The sequence below is a fragment of the Lontra canadensis genome, unplaced genomic scaffold (assembly GCF_010015895.1).
Source record: "Lontra canadensis isolate GAN:19392208 unplaced genomic scaffold, GSC_riverotter_1.0 scaffold28, whole genome shotgun sequence".
Classification (NCBI taxonomy): Eukaryota; Metazoa; Chordata; class Mammalia; order Carnivora; family Mustelidae; genus Lontra; species Lontra canadensis.
The window spans coordinates 4,526,134-4,554,110 of record NW_022631022.1 but is presented as its reverse complement, the minus strand read 5'-3'; the positions used below and the strand labels follow the sequence as shown (position 1 = coordinate 4,554,110).

At 39.4% G+C, this 27,977-nt stretch overlaps 1 protein-coding gene across 4 annotated transcripts in view; it reads left to right on the top strand.

Moving 5' to 3' along the window:
- TRIP4 (thyroid hormone receptor interactor 4) overlaps nt 1-27,977 on the top strand; it is a 67,263-nt gene that overhangs the window by 9,087 nt on the left and 30,199 nt on the right. For all 4 annotated transcript variants that reach the window (XR_004383546.1, XM_032864723.1, XM_032864725.1 and 1 more), the window contains exons 4-9: nt 8,700-8,912; nt 10,753-10,831; nt 15,398-15,527; nt 18,084-18,299; nt 23,332-23,458; nt 26,015-26,202. Coding sequence is in view for 3 of the 4 variants with exons in the window: in XM_032864723.1 (XP_032720614.1) it covers nt 8,700-8,912; nt 10,753-10,831; nt 15,398-15,527; nt 18,084-18,299; nt 23,332-23,458; nt 26,015-26,202 (953 nt within the window). In the remaining variant the exon portion in view is untranslated. The remainder of the gene's footprint in view (nt 1-8,699; nt 8,913-10,752; nt 10,832-15,397; nt 15,528-18,083; nt 18,300-23,331; nt 23,459-26,014; nt 26,203-27,977) is intronic.

Below are 27,977 nucleotides of genomic sequence, written 5' to 3'. Positions count from 1 at the left end.
GCTCAATCCCAGGACCCTGAGATTGTGACCTTAGCCAAAGGCAGACACTTAATGACTAAGCCACCCAGGTGCCCCTACTTCTTCTTGATCTGCTTTTCTGCTGAGTTGAAAGTCTTTTTCAAATTGATTTATAGCAATTCTTTATTCTGTGTTACTTTTTTATTATATATGTTGTAGATCTCTACTAGTCTGTATTTTTTCGTTTGTGTTATTTTTTGACTCACAGGAATTTTAATTTTTTTTTTAAGATTTTATTTATTTATTTGAGAGAGAGAGCATGAGAGACCGAGAGCATGAGAGTGGGGAGGGTAGGAGGGAGAAGCAGACTCCCTACTGAGCAGGGTACCCAATGCAGGGCTCCATCCTGGGACTCCAGGATCATGACCTAAGCTGAAGGCAGTTGCTTAACCAACTGAGCCACCCATGTGCCCAGGAATTTTCAATTTTAATGTAGTTATATGTATTGATCTTTTTCTTTGTTTTATGCTTTTTATAGCTTATTTAAGCCTTATGGCATTTTTCCCATCCCAAAGTGAAAAAATATATTTTTCTAAATTTTCCTCTAATAGTTTAAAAGTTACAATTTTCACATTTAGGTTTATGATTCATCTGAACATTATTTTGAGTGATTTTCCTGTTACTCTTATCAGTGAAATTACTTGTTTTTAAAGTAGAAGATGTATTACATAGGTATGTGTGAATGTATATTTTACAAGTGGTGACTGCAAGTACATAGAATCTTAAGGGGGTAAAAGTATAATGGGAACATAAAGAGAATATTTTCTGGCCAGAGTGATCAAATCACAGATAACATTTTTTTTCTTTTACGTAAGCTCCATATCCAACCTGGGGCTTGAACTCTTTACCGTAAGACCAAGAGTCACATGCTCCATTGAGCCAGCCAATTGCCTCAAATAATGGATAAAAATTTTAAACCCTTATTTCATTTTTTTTAAGAATAATTGTGGGGGCATCTGGGTGGCTCACTTAGTGGAGCCCCTGACTCTTGGTTTTGTCTCAGGTTATGATCTCTGTGTGTGAGATTGAACCTTGTGTTGGGCTTTGTGCTCAGCACTGAATCTGCTTCAGTTTGTCTCCTTCTGCCCCCTCTCCCAGCTCCTGTGCATGTGTGCTCTTGCACGTGCACACTCTCTCTTTAAAATAAATCTTTAAAGATAAGTAAAATAATCATGAAATAATAACATAAAATACAACAATGGAATTTTTTAAAGGTTTATTTATTTATTTTAGAGAGGAGAGTGTGGGTTGGGGGGAGTGGCAGAGGGAGAGAGAATCTCAAGCAGACTCCCCACTGAGTGTGAGGCTGAGGCAGGACTCAGTCTCACAACGCTGAGGTCATGATCTGAGCAGAAATCAAGGGTTGGTTGCTTAATTGACTGAGCCACCCAGATGACCCCGATAATGAACTTTAATAAATTAAATTTTAGCATCCAGTAGAGAAAGTTGTTGAAAACAACGTGAGAACTATTATCTATGTTTTCTCCTTTGAGTCAATTTCCTAAGGATACTTTTTCAGAACTTTTAGTTTAGTTTTTAAATATTTTGAAGCTATTGATAAATATTTTAAAATTTAATATTCTAATTCTTTTTGAAATTTCTTTTTTGTAATAATTTAAAGCTCTTTTTTTAAACTTTTTTTTTTTTAAAGATTTCATTTATTTATTTGACAGAGAGATCACAAGTAGGCAGAGAGGCAGGCAGAGAGAGAGGAGGAAGCAGGCTCCCCGCTGAGCAGAGAGCTGGATGCAGGGCTCCATCCCAGGATCCTGAGACCATGACCTGAGCCGAAGGCAGAGGCCCAACCCCCTGAGCCACCCAGGCACCCCTTTTTTGTAACAATTTAGTCTTTCATCCATCCAGTCCTATGTTGCTCTAATCTGTTTGGTCAACTCACTCATTTACCAATCCACATTAAAGCCTCCATTAACTATGTAATATTATGCTACAACCTAGGTTTTTTTTTTTGTTTTTTTTTTTAAAGATTTTATTTATTTATTTGAAAGACAGAGATCACAAGTAGGCAGAGAGGCAGGCAGAGAGAGAGAGGTGGAAGCAGGCTCTCCGCTGAGTAGAGAGCCCGATGCGGGGCTCGATCCCAGGACCCTGGGATCATGACCTGAGCCGAAGGCAGAGGCTTTAACCCACTGAGCCACCCAGGCGCCCCCCTAGGTTTTTTTTTTTTAAGATTTTATTTATTTATTTGACAGAGAGAGAGAGATCACAAGTAGGCAGAGAGGCAGGCAGAGAGAGAGGGGAAAGCAGGCTCCCCGCCGAGCAGAGAGCCCAATGCGGGGCTCAATCCCAGGACCCTGAGATCATGACCTGAGCTGAAGGCAGAGGCTTAACCCACTGAGCCACCCAGGTGCCCCATACAACCTAGTTTTTTAGTGCAGTAGATGCCAGTCTTAGCTTAACAGAGTATTTCACTGTTTTTAGTAATGGATCTTAATGAATAAGGTGCCTTGATGCTTGCTTGTTAAGTAGGTTTCATGAAGGAAAATAAAAGCATGGTTCACTCTTAAGTTCCCAGGCTTGGGTAGGGAACTAATTAATACTGACTTAACATTTAATTTCTTTTTTTTTTTTAAGATTTTATTTATTTATTTGTCATAGAGAGAGAAGTGAGAGTGAGCACAGGCAGACAGAGTGGCAGGCAGAGGCAGAGGGAGAAGCAGGCTCCCTGCCAAGCAAGGAGCCCGATGTGGGACTTGATCCCAGGACGCTGGGATCATGACCTGAGCCGAAGGCAGCCGCTTAACCAACTGAGCCACCCAGGCGTCCCTTAACATTTAATTTTATATCTCTTAATGCTTTAAGAGCAGCTTACCCTTCAACAACCTGTTTCCAAGTCTATATTTTGTTTTTAAGTATTTTCTACTCATTAAGCAAACTTGGAAAATGATTTTGAAAAAAACGGTTTATCCCCTATGTAGTAATTTCTTATTAGCACTGCAGTGTACACTGAATTAGTGAATACTGAACCATTACTCTTTTTTTTTTTTTTTAAGATTTTGTTTATTTGAGAGAGAGAGAGAGGGTAAGCCTAGTAGGAGAGAGAGAGGCAGAGGGAGAGGGAGAAGCAAACTCCCCGATGAGCAGGGAGTGTGATTTGGCACTCGATCCCAGGATCCCAGGATCATGATGTGAGCCAAAGGCATATGCTTAACTGAGTGACCCACCCAGGTGCCCTCAACCATTACTCTTAGGGGAAATACAGGGTTAGGTTTCTGTGAGCATCTGGTCATGACATTTCTATAAAACATTCAGTACTTAACCTTATTTTATGTGTACTTCTGTTTATTTTTTTAAAGATTTTATGTATATATTTGACAGACAGAGATCACAAGTAGGCAGAGAGGCAGGCAGAGAGAGGGAAGCAGGCTCTCCGCTGAGCAGAGAGCCCTATGCGGGGTTTGATCCCAGGACCCTGAGATCATGACCTGAGCGGAAGACAGGAGCTTTAATCCACTGAGCCACCAGGCGCCCCAGTACTTTAAAGACACTTTATTTTTTTGTTTTGTTTTATTTTTTAAAGATTTTATTTATTTATTTGACAGACAGAAACACAGCGAGAGAGGGAACACAAGCAGAGGGGAATGGGAAAGGGAGAAGCAGGCTTCCTGTTGAGCAGGGAGCCCGATGTAGGACTCTATCCCAGGACCCTGGGAGCATGACCTGAGCTAAAGGCAGAAGCTTAATGACTGAGCCCCCTAGGCACCCTAAAGACACTTTATCTAATATGTATTACTGATTTATTAACATTGAACTCACAGCCAACAGCACTGTAACTTATGCCTGAAAAAACTTATCTAACACCTGTTTCCTATGTAAGGTACAGCCTTTTTTTTTTTTTTAAGATTTTATTTATTTATTTGACAGAGAGAGAGAGATCAGTAGTGACCAGAGAGGCAGGCAGAGAGAGAGGGGGAAACAGGCTCCCTGCTGAGCAAGGAGCCCCATGCGGGGCTCGATTCAGGGCTCGATCCCAGGAACCTGGGATCATGACCTGAGCCGAAGGCAGAGGCTTAACCCACTGAGTCATCCAGGTACCCCATAGGTACAGCCTTCTTGAGCTTAGGAATACTAGGCGACACTTAAGCACTATGCATAGGGCCATTTTAAATACTGAGATCATGAACAAAAAGTGCAAAAATGTAAAAAAGTGGCACTAAGTAGACTAAAAATAAGACTTTTGTTTACAGTATGAGAGCTGAAATGAGAAGGCAGATTACTGCCTGGTTAGCCTTTTAGTGGGAGATCTATGCATTTGGAAGATCAGACTGTTTGCCACCCTGTGCATGTCCACAAATGATTGTGAAAGTACCTGGTGTATTGATTTGGGGGTTACAAATACATTTTAGTAAATGAGCAAATTCATAGACCTGGAATCATGAAAAATGATCAAGCTGTGTACTTATAGTTCCACTTATGGACCTGTAGGTAAATGTGTCTTCAACTTCTATAGACAGTTCATTTGGTTATTCAGAAAATTCTATTGCATGTCTACTATATGTCAAGAATAATGGCAGTAAAAAAACCATATTAGGTTCCCATGCTCTCCTAGATTATATCTTAGTGGTTCAAAGGAAAGATAGAAAAGACAGTCAAGGGGCGCCTGGGTGGCTCAGTTGGTTGAGTGTCTGCCTTCTCCTCAGGTCATGATCATGGGATCCTGGGGTTGAGCCCTGCATTGGGCTACCTGCTCGGCGGGGATCCTGCTTCTCCCTCTGCTTGTGCTAGCTCTCTCCCTCTATGTAAAATGAATAAAATCTTTATTTGGTTTTGAATAAAATCTTTTTTAAAAAGCCAATTTTTAAAAGTAATTATAGATTGTGAAAACTGCCATGAAAAAAGTACAAAGGGCAGTGTGATAGGCAGTAGTTGGTAGGAAGGGAGCTACTTTATATAGGACATTCAGGGAAAGCCTCTCTGAGGGAGTGAAATTATAGCTAAGAACTGAACACTGAGAAGGAACCAGTATATAAAGAGATGGGCTAGGAACAGTTCAGATAGAGGGAATGACAAGTGCAAAGGGGAAGTGGAGACAGGTGTTCTGGGAACTAACAGAAGCCTGAGGCTGGCGCATAGTGAACAGAGCAAGAGTGATATGTACATGAGGTTGGAGAGCACCTGGAGGCTGTATCTAAAGCTTTATAGGGCATTATAAGTAGCTTGGATTTCTATTCTCAGCACAGTGGGAAGCCAGTAAATGGTTTTAAGCAGTGTGGTAATATACTATGAATTTTCTTGCTTGTCTTATTCTTTCCTTCTCTACTGCATTTCTCAATGTATACTCATTTCCTGTATGTATATGAGAACTCATCAAAGCACAGCCTTCAAATACCTTACTTTAATGTTACTGGATAATTTAATGAGAGTCAAGTACAAGTTTCTGTTTAGAGATTTTAGTCTCCTCACCACCATCACTGACAGCCAAAGATATGATTGACTAGTTTGAAAAAATGGCAGTGTGCTAGATTGGATAAAATCTTTAGCACTTTCTTAGATTTTAATTTTTACCTAGATTGACTTAAATTATCCCTATATCTCAACTCTTGGCTTTGGACATTAGGGCATGTCACCTTTCTTTATACTTAGCAAAGTATTTTTCTATTCCTTGTAGTAATTTTCCCATCCATTAGAACTCTTAAGATTTTTCCTCTCTGGGGATGCCTGGGTGGCTCAGTCGGTTAAGCATCTGCCTTTGGCTCAGGTCATGATCCCAGTCCTGGGATCAAGTCCCACATCAGGCTCTCTGCAGCAGAGAGCCTGCTTCTGCCTGCCACTCCCCCAACTTGTGCTCTTTCTGTCTCTTCCTCTGACAAATAAATAAAATCTTAAAAAAAAAAAAAAAGATTTTTCTTCTCTGAAAAGGGAAAGCAAGAGGCATCTATGCAATTATTTGGATATACAGATATCTGGATATTTATGTCCTCCCACCCAAAAAAGTTTTTTTAAAGATTTTATTTATTTATTTGACAGAGAAATCACAAATAGGTAGAGCAGCAAGCAGAGTGAGAGGGGGAAGCAGGCCCCCCGCCGAGCAGAGAGCGATGCTGGGCTCCATCCCAGGACCCTGGGATCATGACCCAAGCCGAAGGCAGAGGCTTAATCCACTGAGCCACCCAGGTGCCCCCTCCCACCCAAATTTATATGTTAAAAGCTAGTGTGATTGTATTAGGAAGTGGGGCCTTTAGGACATTCTTATGTCATGAACGAGTAGCCCTCATGAATGGGATTAGTATTCTTTTTTTTTTTTTTAATATTTTTAAAAAATTTATTTGCCAGAGAGAGAGAGAGCACAAGCAGGGGGAGCAGCAGGCAGAGGGAGCAGCAGGCTCCCCACTGAGCAAGACTCAATCCTAGGGCCCTGAGATCATGACCTGAACTGAAGGCAGATGCTTAACCAATTGAGCCATCCAGGCGTTCCTGGGATTACTATTGTAAAAGAGATCCCACAGAGCTCCCTAGTCCCTTTTATTGTGTCATGATACAATGATCTAGAAGAAATCATTCCTTTGACCTGTAAGAGGGTCACCAACCATGCTGGCACTCTGATCTTAGACTTCCAGCCTTTAAAACTGTGAGAAATAAATTTCTGTTGTTTACTGTGATATTATATTATAACAGCTTGAATGGACTAAGACAGAGGCTGATAAATACAGTTCTGTTTTTAAACTTTTTATTTTATAACATATATACAGAAGTGAATAGATGTATTTTCACAAACTGACCATTCCTCTATATCCAGAATCAAAATATTTCTTTTTTTTTTTTTTTTTTTAAAGATTTTATTTATTTATGAGAAAGAGAGAGAGCGAGAGAGCGAACACAGGCAGACAGAATGGCAGGCAGAGGCAGAGGGAGAAGCAGGCTCCCTGCAGAGCAAGGAGCCCGATGTGGGACTCGATCCCAGGACGCTGGGATCATGACCTGAGCCGAAGGCAGCTGCTTAACCAACTGAGCCACCCAGGCGTCCCAGAATCAAAATATTTCTATTCCTCTAGAGGACCCCCATTTTGCCCCAAAATGACATCCCTCCCAAGGGAAAACACTTTCCTGACTTTCAGTACCATAGGTTAGTTTTGCCTACTCATGAGTTTTGTGTAAATGGAGCTAAATAGTGTGTACTCTTTAGTGTCTGGCTTCTTTGAATTAAATGGTTTATAAGAATTATCCATATTGGGCACCTATGGTTGGTTGGTTATGCGACTGCCTTTGGCTCAGGTCATGATCCTGGAGTCCGAGGATCAAGTCCCAAGTTGGGCTCCCTGTCAGTGGAAGTCTGCCTCTCCCTCTGACCCTCTGCCCTCTCATGCTCTTTCTCTCTCTCTCTCTCAAATAAATAAATAAAATCTTAAAAAAAAAAAAGAATTATCCATATTGTTTTATATAGCTATACTTTTTCATTCTCATTCCTACAGAGGATTCTGTTAAGTGAATACATCAATCTGTTGAACATTTGGATAGTTTTCAATTCTAGTGCTGCAGTGAACATTCTTGTACATGTCTTTGGTGAACATTTTTGCACATTTCTGTTGCGTGTATATCTGAGAACTGAATTGCTGGATCACAAGCTATACATATGTTCAGCTTTAGTAGGTAGCAGTGTATACTCCCCAACAGTGTATGAAAGCTTTAATTGTTCTTCCTGTATCCTTGCCAGCACTTTGTATTTTCTGTCTTTTTCGATTTAGCCATTTGTATTGCAGTTTGGTTTTTATTTTGCATTACCATGATGAGTAGCAAAGTCATTAAGCATCTTTTCATGTGTCTCGTGACCAGTTGTATATTTTCTTTTATGAAGTTCCTGTTTAGATCGTTTGCCCATTTTTCTATTGTGTCATCTTTTTCTTATGGAGCTAATTTTTTTCTTGTTGTTTTTTTTTTAAAGATTTATTTATTTAGAGAGAGAGCGAGTAAGGGTATGAGCAGGGGAAGGGGCAGAGACAAAGGGGAGAGAGAGAATCTCAAGCAGACGCCGTGCTGTGCAGTGAGCCCAGCTCAGGGCTCCATCTCACTTACTGAGATCATGACCTAAGCTGAAATCAAAAGTCGGATGCTTAACCAGCTGAGCCACCTACATACCCCTTTCTTGAGTTTTCTTATTTTATTTTATTTTTTTAAAGATTTTATTTATTTATTTGACAAAGAGGGAAAGATCACAAGTAGGCAGAGAGCAGACTCCCTGCTGAGCAGAGAGCCTGATGCAAGGCTCCATCCCAGGACCCTGAGATCATGACCTGAGCCGAAAGTAGAGGCTTAACCCGCTGAGCCACCCAGGTGCCTGATTTTTCTTATTTTATTGATCATATTTAAAGATATTTGAGTATTATCTATTTTGAAGGGCATTTTTGTTTCTACTTTAGCTATGATCTCTACTTTAGCTATGCTTAAATATGCCACATAAATAGCTTTTACTGCTACATTTGCCTTCCACCAGCTGTAATAGAGGATTGAAGGCTACTGGCAGAAGAGGCAAGGCATATCAGCTAGTTTTTCTAGAATCTAACCTTTCTTCAGACCCTTGATGATAACGCTTAATTTGTATTTCTCCCATTCCTTTCCTTCTGTCATGGTTCCTAGGCAGTGTATAAGTTGTCATTGAACTGAACTGAGGTTTTTCTCTTCTTACCATTAATTATTTGATGTTATTTCTGATATCTTTGTACAATTAGGCACAAGAGAACAGCAACTCCTTAAAGAAGAAGACAAAGTTTGTCAGTTTATACACAAAAGAGGGACAGGACAGGCTTGCAGTCCTGATCCCTGGTCGCCATCCATGTGATTGCCTGGGCCAGAAGCACAAGCTGATCAATAACTGTCTGATCTGTGGGCGCATCGTCTGTGAACAGGAGGGCTCTGGCCCCTGCTTTTTCTGCGGTACTCTGGTAAATTGTTTCTTTTATATTTTATTTTACTGTCCTTTGGTTGAATATGTAGGGACATTCACATCCCTAGTAATTTCTCTCTTTCTTAGGAAATTTTTTCCCTCCAATGTCCAGTAAACTCTAGTAGCAGGAACTTAATTAGTCAAAAACCCAAGGTTATGTCTTAGTACTGAGGCCTATTAGTGAGAAGAGTTTTGAGTATATACATTGTTGACTCCAAGTCTTGTACTGTAACATAATTCTCAGGTTATTATAGCTTCTGTTTCCAGGATACCTCCTTTTCACCTTCATTGTCTGAGAGAATGACCTCAAGAATGTAGCAGTAGTAACTGTCTTACAAACACCCTAATGAGTTGTCTAGAAAACTTATTCCTCCAGTTGAGAAGGCTGGCAGAAGCAGTGGCTTTAGATATCAGTGATGACATCCATTTTATATTGCTTTGTTTTTTCTTCTCTGATGGGTCCTTTAATTGTTCAGTATACTAAAAAAATAAGCTGATAGTGGATCGCCTAAAAAATGTAGTGTCTTCCATCAAAAATATTCATAAAACAAAAAAATTCATAAAACAGCAGTAAATATCTTCTTATATGGGATTTTCTATATATAGAAATTCCCTATAGCTACTGGCAAAAACTTCGTGTGCAACTGAGGCAACTTACAGCCAATTTCAATGTTTTCCGCTAGATCCCTTGCATCCTTCAATTCAAGACATGGAGCAATGTAAAGCAAATTGGCCTTGAAGTCTTGCAGCTTTATAAATTCAGTATGAAATTGTTTTTAAATAACTCCTTTTTTGCCTCACTTCTTATCGTTGCAGTGATTTTATAATAAACAGAACTTTTTCTTTGCTTAATATATTCATTATTTTATAAGTAGGTAATATTCAAAGACAAAGAAATGAAATATATGTATTATAAAAGTGTAAAAATTAGACTAGCTTTCACTGGTAGCACTGTAATTTGCTTTTTCTGGTTCTTTCTTTCTTTCTTTCTTTTTATTATTTTATTTTATTTTATTTTTTTTAAAGATTTTATTTATTTGACAGACAGAGATCACAAGTAGGCAGAGAGGCAGGCAGAGAGAGAGAGGGGGAGACAGGCTCCCTGCGGAGCAGAGAGCCTGATGCGGGGCTCGATCCCAGGACCCTGGGATCATGACCTGAGCTGAAGGCAGAGGCTTAACCCACTGAGCCACCCAGGCGCCCCTCTTTCTTTCTTTTTTTAAAAGATTTTATTTCTTTATTTGACAGAGAGAGGTACAGTCAGAGAGGGAACACAAGCGAGGGGAGTGGGAGAGGGAGAAGCAGGCTTCCCTTCAAGCAGGGAGCCCGCCCAATGCAGCGTTCAATCCCAGGACTCTGGTATGGTGACCTGAGCTGAAGGCACACTTAACAACTGAGCCACTCAGGCGCCTCTTTCTGGTTCTTTCTAATAAGACATCTGCTTATCTTCTTTCATAAGACTTGGATTTTATTCTTAGAACTGGAAGTCTTTTAAAAAAAAGTCTTACATGTTTTTTCCCAACATTCTCAGTGATAGCAAATCTTTGTCCTTTGAAAGTAGGTTAGATTTTTTTTCCTTTTTTTTAACAAATCATTCAGGGGCACTTCCAGTGAGGTAAGTTTTTTCTGTTGTTCATAAAAGAAGGGAGAAGTGGGAAGAGACAAGGGCAAACTCATTTGGATATGTATATTTCTGGTGTGTTTGGATAACAAAACCATCAACAGTCTCATTATTTTATTGCCATATCTAATGTATAATTTGAGGTTACATTTTAGGATATCAAGCAAACAAAATTAATGTAACTAGGATCATGTGTCTTGTTCTTATTACTTTATAGGTATGTACTCGTGAAGAACAGGATATTTTACAGCGTGACTCTAATAAGAGCCAGAAACTGCTGAAGAAGTTAATGTCAGGTAGGCTGCAATCTTTCCATTGGATCATGGTGGTGGTGGATACATTTTGTTGTATCTGATTGTTTCTTTCTTGTATCCTGGTATGCAAGATGCAGTTTTTTCACTCATTTATTCTACAATCATTTTTTTTTAAGTTATTAAAATCACCTAACATTGAGCAAAAAACTACTACTAATAATATTGGGTTATACCCAAAGTGTCTTGAATTAAATAAATAAGTTAATAAATGGGAGAGAAGAGACAGCTCTTTATTATAGAAGAATTCCAGTTATTACCATGAATGAATGAGGGTTATAGAAAATCACCATTTAGAATACCACAGTAGTAGTAATTGCCATGGGCAAGATCCACTAATGGATACTAAAATTGTTGGATGAAAGTTTAAGAATAGAAGGTTTGCAAGGTCATGAAAAACCAGGAAAGGCTGAAGAATTGTCACAAATTAGAGGACAATGAGGAGTCATGACAGCTAACTACAATGTGGGATTCTGAATTTGATTCCAGAGCAGGAAAATAACATTAATGGCAAAAACGTTGGCATCCAAATAAAGACTGTAATTTAGTTAATAGTATTGTACTAATGTTAATTTCTTTGGATAAATATACTATAGTTATGTAAGATAAGGTATTAACATTAAGGGAAGCTAACTGAAAGTTATACAGAAGTCTACTTTTTTTTTTTCCAGCTCTTTTCTAAGTCTTCTATAGTTGTAAAACACATAATAAAAATAGTTCAGGACTGGACACCTGGCTCATTCATTTGGTGGAGCATGCGACTCTTGACCTCAGGGTTGTGAGTTTGAGCCCCATGTTGGGTGTAGAGATTACTTAAATTAAAAACTTAAAAAAATATATATTTTTTAATTTTGTAAAATTTTACATACTTATTTATTTGTTTTAGAGATTTTATTTATTTGAGAAAGAAAGAGCAGGAGTGGGTGGAGGGGCAGAGGAAGAGGGAGGAGCTGCATGTGGAGCTTGATCCCAGAACCCTGAGATCATGACTACAGTGGAAGACAGGTGCTTAACTGACTGAGCCACCTAGGCGCCCCAAGATTTTATTTTTAAATTTACATCTATGCAATTTTTGTTTTTGCTTTAGTTAATTTTTTTTTTTTTAAAGATTTACTTATTTTAGAGAGAGCTCACACACACAAGCTGTGGGTGGGGAGGACAGTGAGAGGGAGAGAGAATCTCAAGCAGACTCCCCCTTGAGCATGAAACCCAATGCGGGGCTTGATCCCAGTACTCTGAGATCATGACCTGAGCTGAAATCAAGAGTCAGTCACTTTACTGACTGAGCCACTTAGGTTCCCCCATTTTTTTTAAAATAAAGATTGATTGGTATGATAAAGTAGTGATCATAATGTATATAGAATTTTATGTTTTCCTTTTTTTCAATTAGTAGTTTATAATTAGTTTCTTTTTTTTTTTAAAGATTTTATTTATTTGACACAGAGAGAGAGAGAGAGAGATTACAAGTAGGCAGAGAGGCAGGCAGAGAGAGAGCGGGTGGGGAAGCAGGCTCCCTGCTGAGCAGAGAGCCTGATTCGGGGCTCTGTCCCAGGACCCTGAGATCATGACCTAAGCTGAAGGCAGAGGCTTAACCCACTAAGCAACCGAGGTGCCCATGATTTTTTTTTTTTTTTAAGTAGTCTCTACACCCTACATGAGGCTTGAACTCACAACCCTGAGATCAGGAGTTGCATGTTTCACTGACTGAGCCAGCAAGACCCCACAAAGAATATGATTCTTTAGGGATACCTGGGTGGCTCAATCTGTTAGTTGTCTAATTCTTGATTTTGGCTCATGTCATGATCCCAGGTTTGTGAGACTGAGCCCTGCAACAGGCTCTGCATTGGACATGGAGCCTGCTTAAGATTCTCACTCTCCCTCTGCCTCTTACCCCTCTCTCCCTCTCTTAAAAATTTTTTCAAAAATTAAAATTAAAAAAAAATTTTAAGGGGCACCTGGGTGGCTCAGTGATTTAAAGCCTCTGCCTTCGGCTCAGGTCATGATCCCAGGGTCCTTGGATCAAGCCCCGCATCGGGCTCTCTGCTTAGCGGGGAGTCTACTTCCTCCTCTCTATCTCCCTGCCTACTTGTGATCTCTGTCTGTCAAATAAATAAATACAATCTTTAAAAAAATTTTTTTTTCAGAATTTTTTAAGAATATGATTTTAAAAATAGAAGTATAATTGACATGCAATATAATGTTTGAGGTATACAACATAGTGACTGACAGTTGTGTGTGTTATGAGGTGCTCACCACTAGTATAGTTACTACCATCTGTCACCATATGATGCTATTAAAATATTTACCATTGACTAGGGGCCCCTGGTATCTTAGTTGTTTGGGCATGTGCCTTTGGCTCAGGTCATGATCCCAGACTTCTGGGACTGAGTCCTGCATTGGGCTCCATGCTCGGCAGGGAGTCTGCTTCCTCATCTGTCCCTCATCCCACTCATGTTCTCTCTGTCAAATAAACAGAATCTTTAAAAAAAATAAAAACAAGGGTGCCTGGGTGGCTCAGTGGGTTAAGCTGCTGTCAAATAAATAAATAAAATCTTTAAAAAAAAAATAAAATAAAAACAAAAACAAAATAAAAACAAAAAAATAAAAATAAAAAAAATAAAAACAAAACCACCATTGACTATATTCCCTATCCTGTAGCTTTTATCCCTGTGACTTAAATCATTCCATACCTGGAAGCCTCTACCTCCCACTCCCCTTCATCCATTTTTGCCCATCTCTCCACTCTCTCCTCTCTGGCAACCACCAGTTTTTCTCTGTATTTATGGGTCTATTTCTGCTTTTGTTTGTTTTCTTTTTTAGATACCACATATTAGTGAAATCATATGGTATTTGTCTTTAATTTGATCATTTTTTAAAAAGATTTTGTTTATTTATTTGACAGAGAGAGGGATCACAAGTAGGCAGAGAGGCAGGCAGAGAGAGAGAGGTGGAAGCAGGATCCCTGCTGAGCAGAGAGCCCAATGTGGGGCTCAATCCCAGGACCCTGAGATCATGACCTGAGGCGAAGGCAGAGGCTTAAACCACTGAGTCACCCAGGCGCCCCTAATATGATCATTTTTGACACTTAAAACGTATTTGCCATGTTACTTTGCCAAAATATACCCATCTGTAACTGTATAGTGACTAAAACCTGTCACTATTGAACTTTGGTATTTCAAATATTTTTATCTCTATACTTAAAATTTTTTTCTCGAAGGAGTACCTGGGTGGCTCGGATAGATGGGTGTCTGCTTCAGCTCGAGTCATGATCTCTGGGTTCTGGGATGGAGCCCCATGTTGGGCTTCTGGCTCAGCTGGGAGCCTGCTTCTCCCTCTCCCTCTGCCTCTCCCCCTGCTTGTGCTCTCTATGTCTCTCTTTCTCTCAAATGAATAAATAGAAGTATTTTTTATCTATACCAAAATAATTTAATGTAAGAAAAATTTTCTTTCAGAAAGTGGTCAATTTTCTGTTTCTGGAATTGCTGCTCTTCTTCTCTTCAATCTCCTGTTGGATTTGTAGGTGTTCGGAATGGTTTGATAACTATCTAACTGAACTCCTGCGACCTGATGTCATCTCAGTCTGCTACTCCCTCGCCATCTTGCCATCTTGACTCCTCTCCTAAATAAAATCTTTTTAAAAAAATTTTTATTAAAGAAGTTGAATATGTCGCCATACCTTTTCAGTTAGGATTGCTTTAAGGTCATTATTATAAGAAAAGGTAGTTCTAAGTGTTTTTCTTATATTCAGAACTCAAGAATCTCTAACCTTAAAAGAGAGTTTTGACAAGACTTTGAACAGTCCTGGAGTTTGAATAAAGAGAAAGGTCAACCTTTATATAGCCTCATTTTCCTAACACATCTTAGGTCTTGGTTTTATCATAATTGATGGCTCTCTTTTCTGGGATATATAGACTTTTGGTTTGCTGTCACACAGGAGATGACACATGGGCCAACGAATAAATTTGGGCTCATTAGACCTAAGTTTAAATTTTGTTTCCATCTTCTAATTTCTACCTGAGTGACTCAATAAGTTTATTAGTGTCTCTGAACTTCAGTTTCTTTTTCTGTACACATAATATAAATTGTCTTATACAGTTACTGGGAAAATTAAATAATGTAATATATTAAGTGGCTTAGCATCTGATGAGTTTTCAGCATTCATTTCTATCCCTTTCCTGCAATTTCTACTCCTGTCTTCCATCATTTAGTTTTTAGTTTTGCTATGTGAAAGTATGTTTAAAGATTATAGTCAGCTTTTCATTTATAATGCATTTTTATATTGTGTAACAGTTTGGTACCCTTAGTGATCCAAACTTCCATATGGGAAGAAAGAGATCCTATTATATACTGAGAACTGATTCGATTTCAAGCCATGCTTGATGCTTGATAAGTAAAGCTTGGCCTGTGTATTTGTTTTTCATTGAAGTTAAGACTGTCAGCCATCTGGAGCAGAGCCAGATCTTCTGATTCTTTGTTTTTTTGCTGCCCAGTGATACAACTAATATAATATATTATAGGCTGACACCATTTGGTTTCCTTATTGAATTTCAGGGACAGAGAATTCTGGAAAAGTGGACATCTCTACCAAGGACCTTCTTCCTCATCAAGAATTGCGAATTAAGTCTGGTCTGGAGAAGGCCATTAAGCACAAAGACAAACTGTTAGAATTTGACAGAACTAGGTATGATATGGTTTGAATAACAAATCCTAAGCAATAGACTGGTCTACAAATTCTGGCCATTAAAACATTTATTCTGCCACTTGGTACATTTCTAGGGTGGAATATGAAAGATTCACAGTAAAAGAAGAGTTCTGCTGCATAACATGGCCTACATCTTGTTTTTGAATTCATGTTTGAATGAGATAGGCTCCCACCAAGAGGATCTTACCCTGTAACATTTTTTTTAATTTTTGGCAGATGCTGGTATACCCCCAGAAAGTTGATTTGGGTTGACAGAATTCCCCAGTTGTTCGACTTGTAGCCAGTCGGCGTATGTTAGAGTGCTTACCCTGTGTAGACTGCTGTAAGAAATTGCCTCTGGAAGAGTGTAGGTAGTGGCATATCCTGGAGAGGCATGATTTACCCTACCTCCCTTTGATGCTCAATTTGTTTTCTGACTTAATGATCACTATATTAAAATGTCCCTAAATTGGCTTTTACACTCCTACACATTTGTCATTTAGCCCATCAACTTTTGTTTAGGAGACAGTTTTATTGATTTGTTAATTCTATTTTTTATTTCTTACACATTTTTCTTCTTTTGAACAAAATATGTATTCAGAGCCAGTGGTAAAATTGTTTAAATAGGACTTATACACTCATTTTTCAAATGGCTGTGTGAGAATCTATGAGGGTCCTTGGAGAACCCTGAATCTTTTACTTATTGTACCTAACCTGGGAGTCTATTCCAGGCATTATAATCCTTTAGTTAGACACGCTTCCTCCTTCCAAACCATTTGCTGTAAATCTGAGATATATCTTGGAAAGCTATTTCTTAAGTAAGCCCATCACAAAGGTTTTTTTTTGTTTGTTTGTTTGTTTGTTTCAAGATTTTATTTACTTATTTGACAGAGAGAGATCACAAGTAGGCTGAGAGGCGGAGTGGGGGGTGGTGGCGGAGCAGGCTCCCTGCTGAGCAGAGAGCCTGATGCTGGACTCCATCCCAGGGCCCTGATATCATGACCTGAGCTGAAGGCAGAGGCTCAACCCACTGAGCCAGCCAGGTGCCCTCATCGCAAAGGTTTTTAACTCATATTTACTCTTAATCATTTAAGTATCACTTCTGTCCCTACTCAATAAAATTCTATCATTAGAAATAGAATTGGTGGGACGCCTGGGTGGCTCAGTTGGTTGGACGGCTGCCTTTGGCTCAGGTCATGATCCTGGAGTCCTGGGATCGAGTCCCGCATCGGGCTCCCGGCTCCGCAGGGAGTCTGCTTCTCTCTCTGACCTTCTCCTTGCTCATGCTCTCTCTCACTGTCTCTCTCTCAAATCAATAAATAAAATCTTAAAAAAAAAAAAAAAGAAATAGAATTGGCAATGGAGTACATTTCTAGGTAAATGGAACTAGAAAGGGGTCTCTCCCTGCTAATGCCCCCTTTTCTCATGTGTTCCAGGTACCATTTTCATTATTTAGGTTCACATGTAGGACCAGTTTTCTCCTGAGCCCTCTGAAACCTCCCCGTCTCAGTCTACTTTAAAACTTGTAGAATTCCAGCTGCGTCCTAAAAAATTGAAATCGATATATGAATCTAAATTCAGTATTTCCCTATGCCTGTGTATATCACAGGCATCGCTGTGTGTATTATGTCACTTTGTATATTATGCACAAAGTCAGTTGTGACTGGATTTATTCATTCTGAGTAGTCACTTAACTTCTTTGAGCCCCAGGCTCATTATCTATAGAATGAGAGTGTTGAGTCATCAAAATTCCTTCTAGTTCTCAGTTTCTTTGTCAGTATGATCTTAGGAATAGGCCTGAGGCCATATCTTAGAATTTGACCAGTGTTTTAGTGAGGGACTAGAAATAGGTTTTGGGGGGCAGTGGGTAGAAACTGGCTTATAGTAGTAGAGTGATAGGATGTCCTAAGAGTAAGCCATAATGGGGCACCTGGGTGGCTCAGTGGATTAAAGCTCCTGCCTTTGGCTCAGGTCATGATCCCAGGGTCCTGGGATCGAGCACCGCATCTGCCTCTCTGCTCAGCGGGGAGTCTGCTTCCCCCTCTCTCTCTCTGCCTACTTGTGATCTCTGTCTGTCAAATAAATAAATAAAATCTTTAAAAAAAAAAAAAAGTAAGCCATAGGACTTAAACAGTCCAGGATAGCACTCCTTAGTTTCTAAGGGAAAGGACAGCAGTTGGGCCTAGCAAGAATAGACTAGGTCCCAGTAGTAGAGGGGCTAGGATATTGAGTAAGCTGCCGAGACATGAATTCAGATGTAGCAAAACCTGGTGGAAGCTCAGTTATGGCTGGACCAGTTTAAAAAAAAAAATGGCAGAAGGATAATGGGTTATATGCTGTGTCTTTTTCTGCCTGAGAGTGAGATTAGTTTCAGGAGCTGTGCTGAGACTGCAATGGGGATAAGATATATGCAGAAGCTGGGAACCAAGCAGAGTTTGACCTGATTTTGGAACTTTTTTGGGCATCAATATTTGAGGTAATAATCTCAGGATATCAAGTCCCTGTTTTATCAATAGGTGACCCAGTTGACATGTGTTCTGTTTTTTACCTCCTTAGCATTCGAAGGACCCAAGTCATTGATGATGAGTCAGATTACTTTGCCAGTGATTCTAACCAGTGGTTGTCTAAAATTGAGCGGGAGACTCTGCAAAAGCGAGAGGAAGAGCTGAGAGAATTTCGACATATGTCTCGGCTCTCTAAGAAAATCACCATTGACTTTGCAGGCAGGAAGATCGTGGAGGATGAAAATCCACTAGCAGAGTATCACAGCAGGTAAGTGGGCAGCACCAGAAAGGGTTTGGGAGGGGGCAGTTTGACTGTAGAGGACTTTCCCCCTGTCATGGATTTGTTATTTGTTTATTTTATTTTATTTTTTAAAAGATTTTATTTATTCGAGAGAAGAGAGAGAGCGAGCGTGAGCAAGGGCAGGGATGGAAGGAGAGGGAGAAGCAGACTCCCCTACTGAGCAGGGAGCCTGACATGGGGCTCAATCCCAGGACCCTGGGATCATGACCTGAACCGAAGGTAGATGCTTAAATGACTGAGCCACCCAGATGCCTCTATTTTTGTTGATTTTAAAAATAATATATTCATTTGCAGGGCACCTGGGTTGCTCAGTGGGTTAAAGCCTCTGCCTTCGGCTCAGGTCATGATCCCGGGGTCCTGGGATCGAACCCCGCATTGGGCTTTCTGCTCAGCAGGGAGCCTGCTTCCCTTCCTCTCTCTCTGCCTGCCTCTCTTCCTACTTGTGATCTCTGTCTGTCAAATAAATAAATAAATAAATCTTTAAAAATACTTATGTATTGGGGCACCTGGGTGGATCAGTGGGTTAAAGCCTCTGCCTTCGGCTCAGGTCATGGTCTCAGGGTCCTGGGATCGAGCCCCGAATCGGGTTCTCTCTGCTCAGCAGGGAGCCTGCTTCCCCCTCTCTCTCTGCCTGCCTCTCTACTTGTGATCCTCTCTGTCAAATAAATAAATAAAATCTTAAAAAAAAAACTTATGTATTCATTTGGAATCATTGTAAGAGTAGCTAAGACAGGGGCGCCTGGGTGGCCCAGGGGGTTAGGGCCTCTGCCTTCGGTCCTGCCCTGGGTCTTGGGATCGAGCCCCGCATTGGGCTCTCTGCTCAGCCGGGAGCTTGCTTCCCCACCCGCTCTCTCTCTGCCTGTCTCTCTGCCTACTTGTGATCTCTCTCTCTCATAAATAAATAAAATCTTAAAAAAAAAAAAAGAGTAGCTAAGACAATTTTGAAAATGAACAGTGAGGGGAACTTGTCTTCTAGAAAATTGCTGTAGTTTGATAAACTTTTTAAAACAATGAGATACAGTTTGGGCATGGAGAAGATCAATGAAATGTAAAGGAATCCAGAAACAATCTTGAATTATGTGTGCTTGTGTCCACACATGTATAAATTAGTAATTGAAACAGTTAGCGTTTCTCCTTTCTTAAAAAAAAAAAAAAGAAAGAAAGAAAAAATATTTATTTATTAGAGAGAGCGCACGCATGTGCACAAGTCAGGGTAGGGGCAGAGGGACAGGAAGAGGGAGAGAATCTCAGGCAAATCCCCTGCTGAACACAGAGCCTGACATGGAGCTCCATCCCACCACCCTGAGATCATGACCAAAGCCAAAATCAAGAGTCGGACGCTTAACTGACTGAGCCACCTGGGTGCCCCTGAACCAGGTAGCATTTCTAAATAGTAAGAAAAGGGTTAAATATATGATGGGATGATTGGGCACCGACTTGGAAAAAATCTACATTAGCTCTGTACCTCTAACCATACTGCGATAATAAGTTTGACTAAATAGTTAAATGTAGAAGAGATAAAAAGATTAGAAAGAAATAAAGGGAGGCAGAGGGGGAGAGGGAGAAGCAGACTTGCCCTGAGCAGAGAGCTCGACCTGGGGCTCAATCCCAGAACCCTGAGATCATGACCTAAGATGAAGGCGGCCACTTAACCAACTGAGCCACCCAGGTGCCCCAAGATACTTTTAATAAAGTAAAAAAATTCTACCAAACTGAGAGAATACTGTAAACATTTTTAAGTCAAAAGAGGAATATCTATATAAAGACTTCCTGTAAATTAGAAGAAACATAGAAAACAATCCAGTAGAAAAATGAGCAAAGGTTAAGGACGATTTACAGGTGAAGCAAATAGCCTATAGACATTAAAAAAAAAAAAAAATGCTCAACTAGGGGTGCCTGCGTGGCTCAGTCATTGTGTCTGCCTTCGGCTCAGGTCATGATCCTGAGGTCCTGGAATGGAGCCCAGCATCTGGCTCCCTGCTCTGTGGGAGGCCTGCTTTTCCATCTCCCACTCTCCCTGCTTGTGTTCCTTCTCTCGCTTTCTCTCTCTATCAAATAAGTAAAAATTTTTTTAAAAAAAGAAAAATATAAAATGCTCAACTAGTTAAAAGGGAAATGCAAATTTTAAAACATAATACATCATTAAATTGGCTGAAATAAAAAATACATATATATATATATAAAATATTGCATAATCTGTGAATGTAGGAAAATCAAGATGCTCTTTTACTGTGGATGGGACTATTAAAATGGTACAGCCTCAATGCTAAGAGTAAACCCTAATGTAAAGTATGGATTTTGGGTGATAATGATGTGTCAGTGTAGGCTGCTTAATTTTAACAAATGTACCACTTAAGTGAGGAATGGTTGATCATGGGGAAACTATGGATGTATGGCGGCAAAGAGTATATGAGAAATGTGTAAACCTTCTGTTCAGTTTTCCTATGAACTTAAAACTGCTCTAAAAAAATAAAGTTTAATGAAAAAATTTCCATCATGGCCAATTTCAAGTTACCAACATGAAGTTACTGAATGTGGAGTTCAGAGATATGGTATTGGCTCCAGCATAGCACTGAAAAGAAAAGATCTCACTCTCTGCTTTCTGTTTTGCAAATGGAATGGGTGTCTGTCTTCCTTCCCTCCTTCCTTCCCTTCCTTTCCTCTCTTTCCCTTGCCCCCTCTTTCTCTTTCTTTCTCTGTGCTCCCCCACTGTCTCTCTCAAACACACACACAAGTAGGTATTGGTAAACACAGTAATGCTTGCCACAAGGTCCAATCCTTGGCCTTCTTTTTAAGATCTGGAAAATCCATCATAGAAGTTTCCTAAGCAAAGGTTATTCTCTCCATAAAAGAAATTCTACCACTAACTTCAAAATAAATATTCATTCTCACCAATTACATACTTGATACTTAGATAAAAAGAAAAAAAATATTTTGGGGTGATGGGTTTAAGAATTTTTAATTTTTTCCCATTAATTTTTATTTTCCAGTTATGAATTCCCTTTATAATAATAAAATTATTTTTATGTTCAATTAAAAGTGGCACAGCCTTTTAGAAGTGAAATTGGACAGTATCTCAAACCGTACCTTATATTATGCATACTTTATGACCTGTCAGCTATAACCTGATAGCAAGATGCTAATTTCCCCATCCCTTTCTCAACATTTAAAAAAAATATTTGCCCTTCTGACACATGAAAAATAGTATTTATTTCATCAGAATTTTAATTCACATTTCTTTGCTTTGGTTGTATGGTGGTAATTCTGAACATTCTAAAAATGTGTTGATTAGCTATTTGTATTACTTCTTTTTTTTTATTTGTATTACTTCTTTCATAGATTCTAGAGTTGTAGATATACTTCCCATTTGTTATATCTCAAATCTATTTCCTTCCTTCAGATCACGCTGTCTCCCCACCTCTTATTTTATTTAGACTCACCTCTTCCCTAAAAAATTCTTATTTTTCTTTTCTTTTTGCTTCATGCCGATGTCTCTGCTTTTTCCTTGGTTTGGAAATTTCTCCCCCAATGTTCGCTTTTGAAATACCTACTTATTAGGTACAACAGGTGGGATGATAATAGCAATAATTGCAATAACTGTATTATAGTATAATAGCTACATCCTTCCATGTTTTTGCTCATCATCTTCATAGCTGTTTTAAACCTGCAGCTGTTTTAAACCTGCCTTTTAGATTCAGAGCTTCTTGAAGGCAAGAACCATGTCCTCCACACTTTCTTTTCTTCTTAAGTAGGCTCCATGCTGGTCTCAATGTGAGGCTGGAACACATGACTCTGAGGACCCTGAGGTTAACACCTGAGCTGAGATCCAGTGCTTAACCGACAGAGCTGCCCAGGCGCCCCTCCACACTTTTAAGTTGCCTTGGATATCCGAGGTTCCTAACAAATATCTCTTTAATCGTATTAAATTAAATTGTATTTAATTGACCTTTCCTACTGGTAAAAGCTTTTCATTGTGTTGTGCCTCACAATTATCATTATCCACAAACATTTCTAAAGCATCTGGCAAGGACATGGAGTACAGCAGCAAGTAACATAGAGATATCAAGAAGAATAAGTTACGGTTCCTGCAGGACCCATGATCTATTACTAACCAGTAAGATTAGTTCTACTGTCTTTTTTTTTTTTTTAAAGACTTTAATTTATTTATTAATTTGGCAGACAGAGATCACAAGTAGGCAGAGAGAAAGAGGAGGAAGCAGGCTCCCCGCTGAGCAGAGATCCTCATGCGGGGCTCGATCCCAGGACCCTGAGACCATGACCTGAGCCAAAGGCAGAGGCTTAACCCAATGAGCCACCCAGGCATCCCAGTTCTACAGTCTTTAAATGAATAATGATCACATTGTTTTGTGAGTTTAGAGCCAAAATAAATAACAAACACCATAGGCACAGGATAACATGGGATGTATGCCGTGACTGTTTATGAGACTCACCCGCTGCCTACTGCGCTAAGGAGGCAGGGTCCGTGACTGTTTAATTAGTAGGTGTTAATAGGACTTCAGAAAAGGGAGTAAGAACTTTTGTGCTGGGCCAGTAGAGTGCCTCATTAGAACTTCTGGGCCTCGAAGCAAGGATAGAATCCAGATCAACATGGAGAAGTAGACAGGAACTTCTGAGTGGGCAGAGGAGTAATTGAATGTGTTGAGTAAATAGGTTGCTATTGAATACTCTTCTGTGGGTCAGACTATTTCTAGGCATGTTTTCTCATCTTGGCATTTTTAGTGATCTTGTTACGCAGATGAATGATTGTAGTATGCCCTACCTATTTTCTTAATGTTCTAGAACTTTTACTAACTCATATTCCTTAGCGTTCTTGGAGTGAAGAGAAGGAAGTTGGTGGTGGGGATAGGTAAGATCATCCATGGACCCCTCTTTGAATTTCAAATTTTATCATTGTTGAAGGATTTTATGTTGTGGTAAGTAAGGATATTCTGAGCAAAGAATATTACCAATTATTGCATCCTTTGGTTTGTTATCACAGACTAGATGAGACAATACAGGCAATTGCCAATGGAACCTTGAATCAACCATTGACCAAATTGAATAGATCTTCTGATGAGCCTTTGGGAGTTCTGGTGAATCCCAACCTCTACCAGTCCCCTCCCCAGGTTAGTGATCCTTTTCTCTAGATGGTAATGAGAGAAGTTTGGGCCCTGATATTTCTCCTTTCAAGTGTGCCTGTTTCATAGGCTTTAGATACTAATTTGCTCTTTGAACACGCCCACCAACCTTATTTTCTGGCTCCAGTTTTTTCCAATTTTTTCAGCACTTCTAACAAGTTGACCTGTATTACCTTCCTAGTATTTTCCAAGAGAGGGTTTTTAAAAGTAAGATATTTAGAAAATAACCCCATGGTCCTTTTGTTAATGTTCTTTCTCTGCCTTTTATAGAATATGGGTAATTCCATGGAATGGTATTTTAAATTAAAACGTTTATTTGTTGTTATTCACTTTTTCCATCATACATTGAGCATCTACTATGTGCAAGCATAGTAGTAAGTGATAAACTGACTGTTATACTGCTTCTATCCTCAAGAAACTCATAGATTCCCCTCATAGTAGGGTGAAAGATTACATAAGCAGCTCTAATACTAACAGAAATTTAAATAAAGTATGGTGGAAACCCAGGGGAGGGAAACAGTACTTCCAGTTGAGAATAAAAGAGGCTTTTATAGGGAAGCTATAATTTGAATTCCTTAAAATAGTTGCATATGTTAATTATACTTCAGTTAAAAAAGATAATTGCAATGATAGACACATGTGCATAGAGTAGAACTTCAAGAAAGAGTTCATAAATGCACTAGAGGAGTCACCAAAGAAATAGTGTTTGAGAGAAGACTTAAAGGATGAATAACAATTTCCAATGAGATGAATCTAAGGAGGAATTCCAGGTAGAAGGTACAACATGTACCAAAGGCTCAGCAGCTTAGGAGCATTGTAGATTTGTTAGAAACAGAAGTAATTAAGTATAAAAGTTAAGATAAAAAAAAAAAAGATGGACTAGTAGGTGTATTAGTTTCCTAGGGCAACTATAACAAAGTATCACAATTAGTTGGGTTAAAACAACAGAAATTTATTTTCTCACAGTTCCATAACCAAAACCAAGGTATTGGCAGGGCCACATACTTCCTCCAAATGCTTCCTTGCCTCTTTAAGCTTCTGGTGGCCCTGAGTGTCCCTTGATTTGTAGCTACATCATTCTGATGTCTGCCTTCATCTTCACATGGCCTTATTCCCTGTATATTTTTGTCTCTAAGTGTTCTTCCATTTTATAATAATTTTTTAAAAATTTATTTGACAGAGAGAGAGCACAAATAGGCAGAGCCGTAGGCAGAGGGAGAGGGAGAAGCAGGCTCTCTGCTTAGCAGAGAGCCCGATGCGGGGCTCAAACCCAGGACCCTGGGATCATGACCTGAGCCGAAGGCAGCCGCTTAACTGACTGAGCCACCCAGGAGACCTTGTTCTTCCATTTTATAAAGGCACCAGTCATTGGATTTGGGGTTGAACCTAACCTAGCATGACCTTATCTTAATTTAATTGCATCTGCAAAGACTGTTCCCAAATAAGGTCACTTTTACAGGTTCTGGATAGACATAAGTGTTAGAGGGCATACTACTCAACCCAGTACAATAGACATCATCTTACCATGAAAGCCTTTATGTCTCATGCTGAGGAGTCTGATTTTATTCCATAGTCTGCAAAGGGAAGTCATTAAAGAATTTTAGCAGAAGATTAGCATGACTTCCATGCCTGTATAGAAAACAGATTGGAGAGAGGAGTAAGACTAGAAACAAGGAAATTCCTAAGAAGGTTATTGCAGTAGTGCAGTGGGGAGATAATGAGGAGCCAGGTTAATGTTATAACACTGGTAGGGCAGCAGATGAGGAGACCAGTTACTAGGGTCTATAATAGTATTATAGAAATATAAGAGATTAATTTAGGAAAGTTGCTGTGGGAATAAAGAAACCGGTAATATAAACTAGAACTGTAGTAGAGCTAAAACACAGAATGTGGGCCTCAAAATTGTTCAAACACCAACATGTTTATGAAACCACTTATTTCCCCCATAAAGGATGAGTCTTTCCTGGGTATTCGCAGTTAAGGTCTTCTATCCCTGTGTAATATTTACTCTATTCTGCTTTAGATTTTGGATAGCTCTTTATGTGTTTGTCTTCTACTAGGATTATAAGTTCCTTGAAAGAAAGAACTGTATCTTTTTTATACTTTATGTGCTTCACATAGTCAAGTATTCAATAAATGTTTATGTTATTAAGATATGATGCAGTTGATTAGAATCATAAAACTTTATTACAGAAAGATTATTAGAGATTAACTTAGTCTAACATCTACATTTTATAGTTGAGAAAACTAAAACTGTTAAAAGTTCAGTGATTGTTTGGAATCTCTAAACTACTACTCTAGTTTTTTCCCCCTGATAAATTACCAAATAAGTCAAAAGCTAAGAAAACTAAACTAACTCCAGACTTTATCATCTTAAAACCTACTAATTTTTTTGGCCTTGTTTCAGATAAATATGGCATAAACTTTAAGAAAACTGTGCCCAGTATGATTTCTTCATTATAAGCATTCATCTCATTTTGTATATGTACCCCATGTTCTTTCCTTGTCAGACAAAACTGTATGTTTGGTTTCTTTTTTGTGTAGTGGATAGACCAGACAGGTGCAGCCTCACAGAAGAAGGCTTTCCATTCAGCAGGATCGGAACTAGAATTCAACTCTTATCGGCACCAGCTGAGAATCCAGGACCAAGATTTTCAGGAAGGCTTTGATGGTGGCTGGTGCCTCTCTATGCATCAACCCTGGGCCTCTCTGCTTGTCAGAGGGATTAAAAGGTAAGGATGGAAATGAATCTTGGCAGTGGAAGATTTTATAGTGACATAAACTTGATTTAGAATTATGAATTAGGGAGGTAGCTGGGTGGCTCAGTTGGTCAAGCATCTGACTCTTGATTTTGGTTCAGGTCATGATCTCAGGGTTATGAGATGGAGCCTCGAGTTGGGCTCTGTCCTGGACATGGAGCCTGCTTAAGATTCTCTATCCCTCTTCCCCTCACCCCCCGCCCAACCTCTCTGTCTCTCTCTTAAAAAAAAAATGTGGATTAGAATTCATTTTCCCCAATTTAGTGATTATTCATAATACTCTTCACATAGAACTTTCAGCAATATATTCATGTTATTGATTTGGTAGTAGTGTTTTTACTGAATAGCTTAAAAAAATGGAGGTTAGAAAAACTAAGAATCCTAATCATAACAAAGAATAGAATACCATTTTTTCATCTTTGGAAGAAAGTCTTTTTTTTTTTTTAAAGATTTATTTATTTATTTGACAGAGAGAGAGAGAGATCACAAATAGACAGAGAGGCAGGCAGAGAGAGAGGGAGAAGCAGGCTCCCAGCTGAGCAGAGAGCCCAATGTGGGGCTCAATCCCAGGACCCTGGGATCATGACCCAAGCCGAAGACAGAGGCTTAACCCACTGAGCCACCCAGTCGTCCCTCTTTTTTTTTTTTCTTTTTAATTTAATTTTAATTTTTATTTTTTAAAGATTTTATTTATTTATTTGACAGGCAGAGATCACAAGTAGGCAGAGAGGCAGTCAGAGAGAGAGGGGGAAGCAGGCTCCCCACTGAGCAGAGAGCCCAATGCGGGGCTCGATCCCAGGATACCAGGATCATGACCTGAGCTGAAGGCAGAGGCTCAACCCACTGAGCCACCCAGGCACCCCAGAAAGTCTTTTTTTTTTTTAAGCTTTTATTTATATGTCAAAGAGAGACAGCACAATCGGGGGAGTGGCAGGTAGAGGGAGAAGCAGGCTCCCTGCTGAGCAAGGAGCCAGATGCGGGACTTGATCCCAGGATCCTGGGATTGTGAGCCAGGTCGACCAAGTCGAAGGCACACGCTTAACAACTAAGCCTCCCAGGCATCCCTGGAAGAAAGTCTTTTGACAAGACTTGGCTTTGTAATATAGCACTCAGCAACGTTAATACTTTGATCCTATTTGAAATTCAAAGTTTTTATACCTGTTTATTAATTTTCTTCATACATCAACCCAACTGTGGTTTTGTTTTTCTATCATGTATCTATCTACTAAGCTGAGTAACCATATTGAGAAACCACAAATTCCTTTTCTACAGAAAGTGTGGGATTTGTAAGAGTTAAGTAGAATTATTACAAAATTGAATCATTGTACCTGTTAATGGTCTGAACTCACTGCTCTATGGTTTTATGTTTCTTCTTAATTTAATTTTAAAAGATAATTTTTTGGTGGGTACCTGGCTGGGTCAGTTGGTAGAACATGTGACTCTTGATCTTGGGGTTGTAAGTTTGAGCCCCACGTTGGGTATAGAGATTACTTAAAATCTTTTAAAAAAGAAAATAATAGTTTTTTCTCTGCTTTTATAAATACAAATAGAAAATTGGAAAATATAGTAAACAACTAGAAAAAGACCACGTATAATCCCACCACTTAGAAACAGCTACTGGCGCCTGGGTGGCTTAGTCATTAAGTGTCTGCCTTCGGCTCAGGTCATGATCCTAGGGTTCTGGGATCAAGCTCAGCATCTGGCTCCCTGCTCAGCGGGAAGCCTACTTCTCGCTCTCCCACTACCCC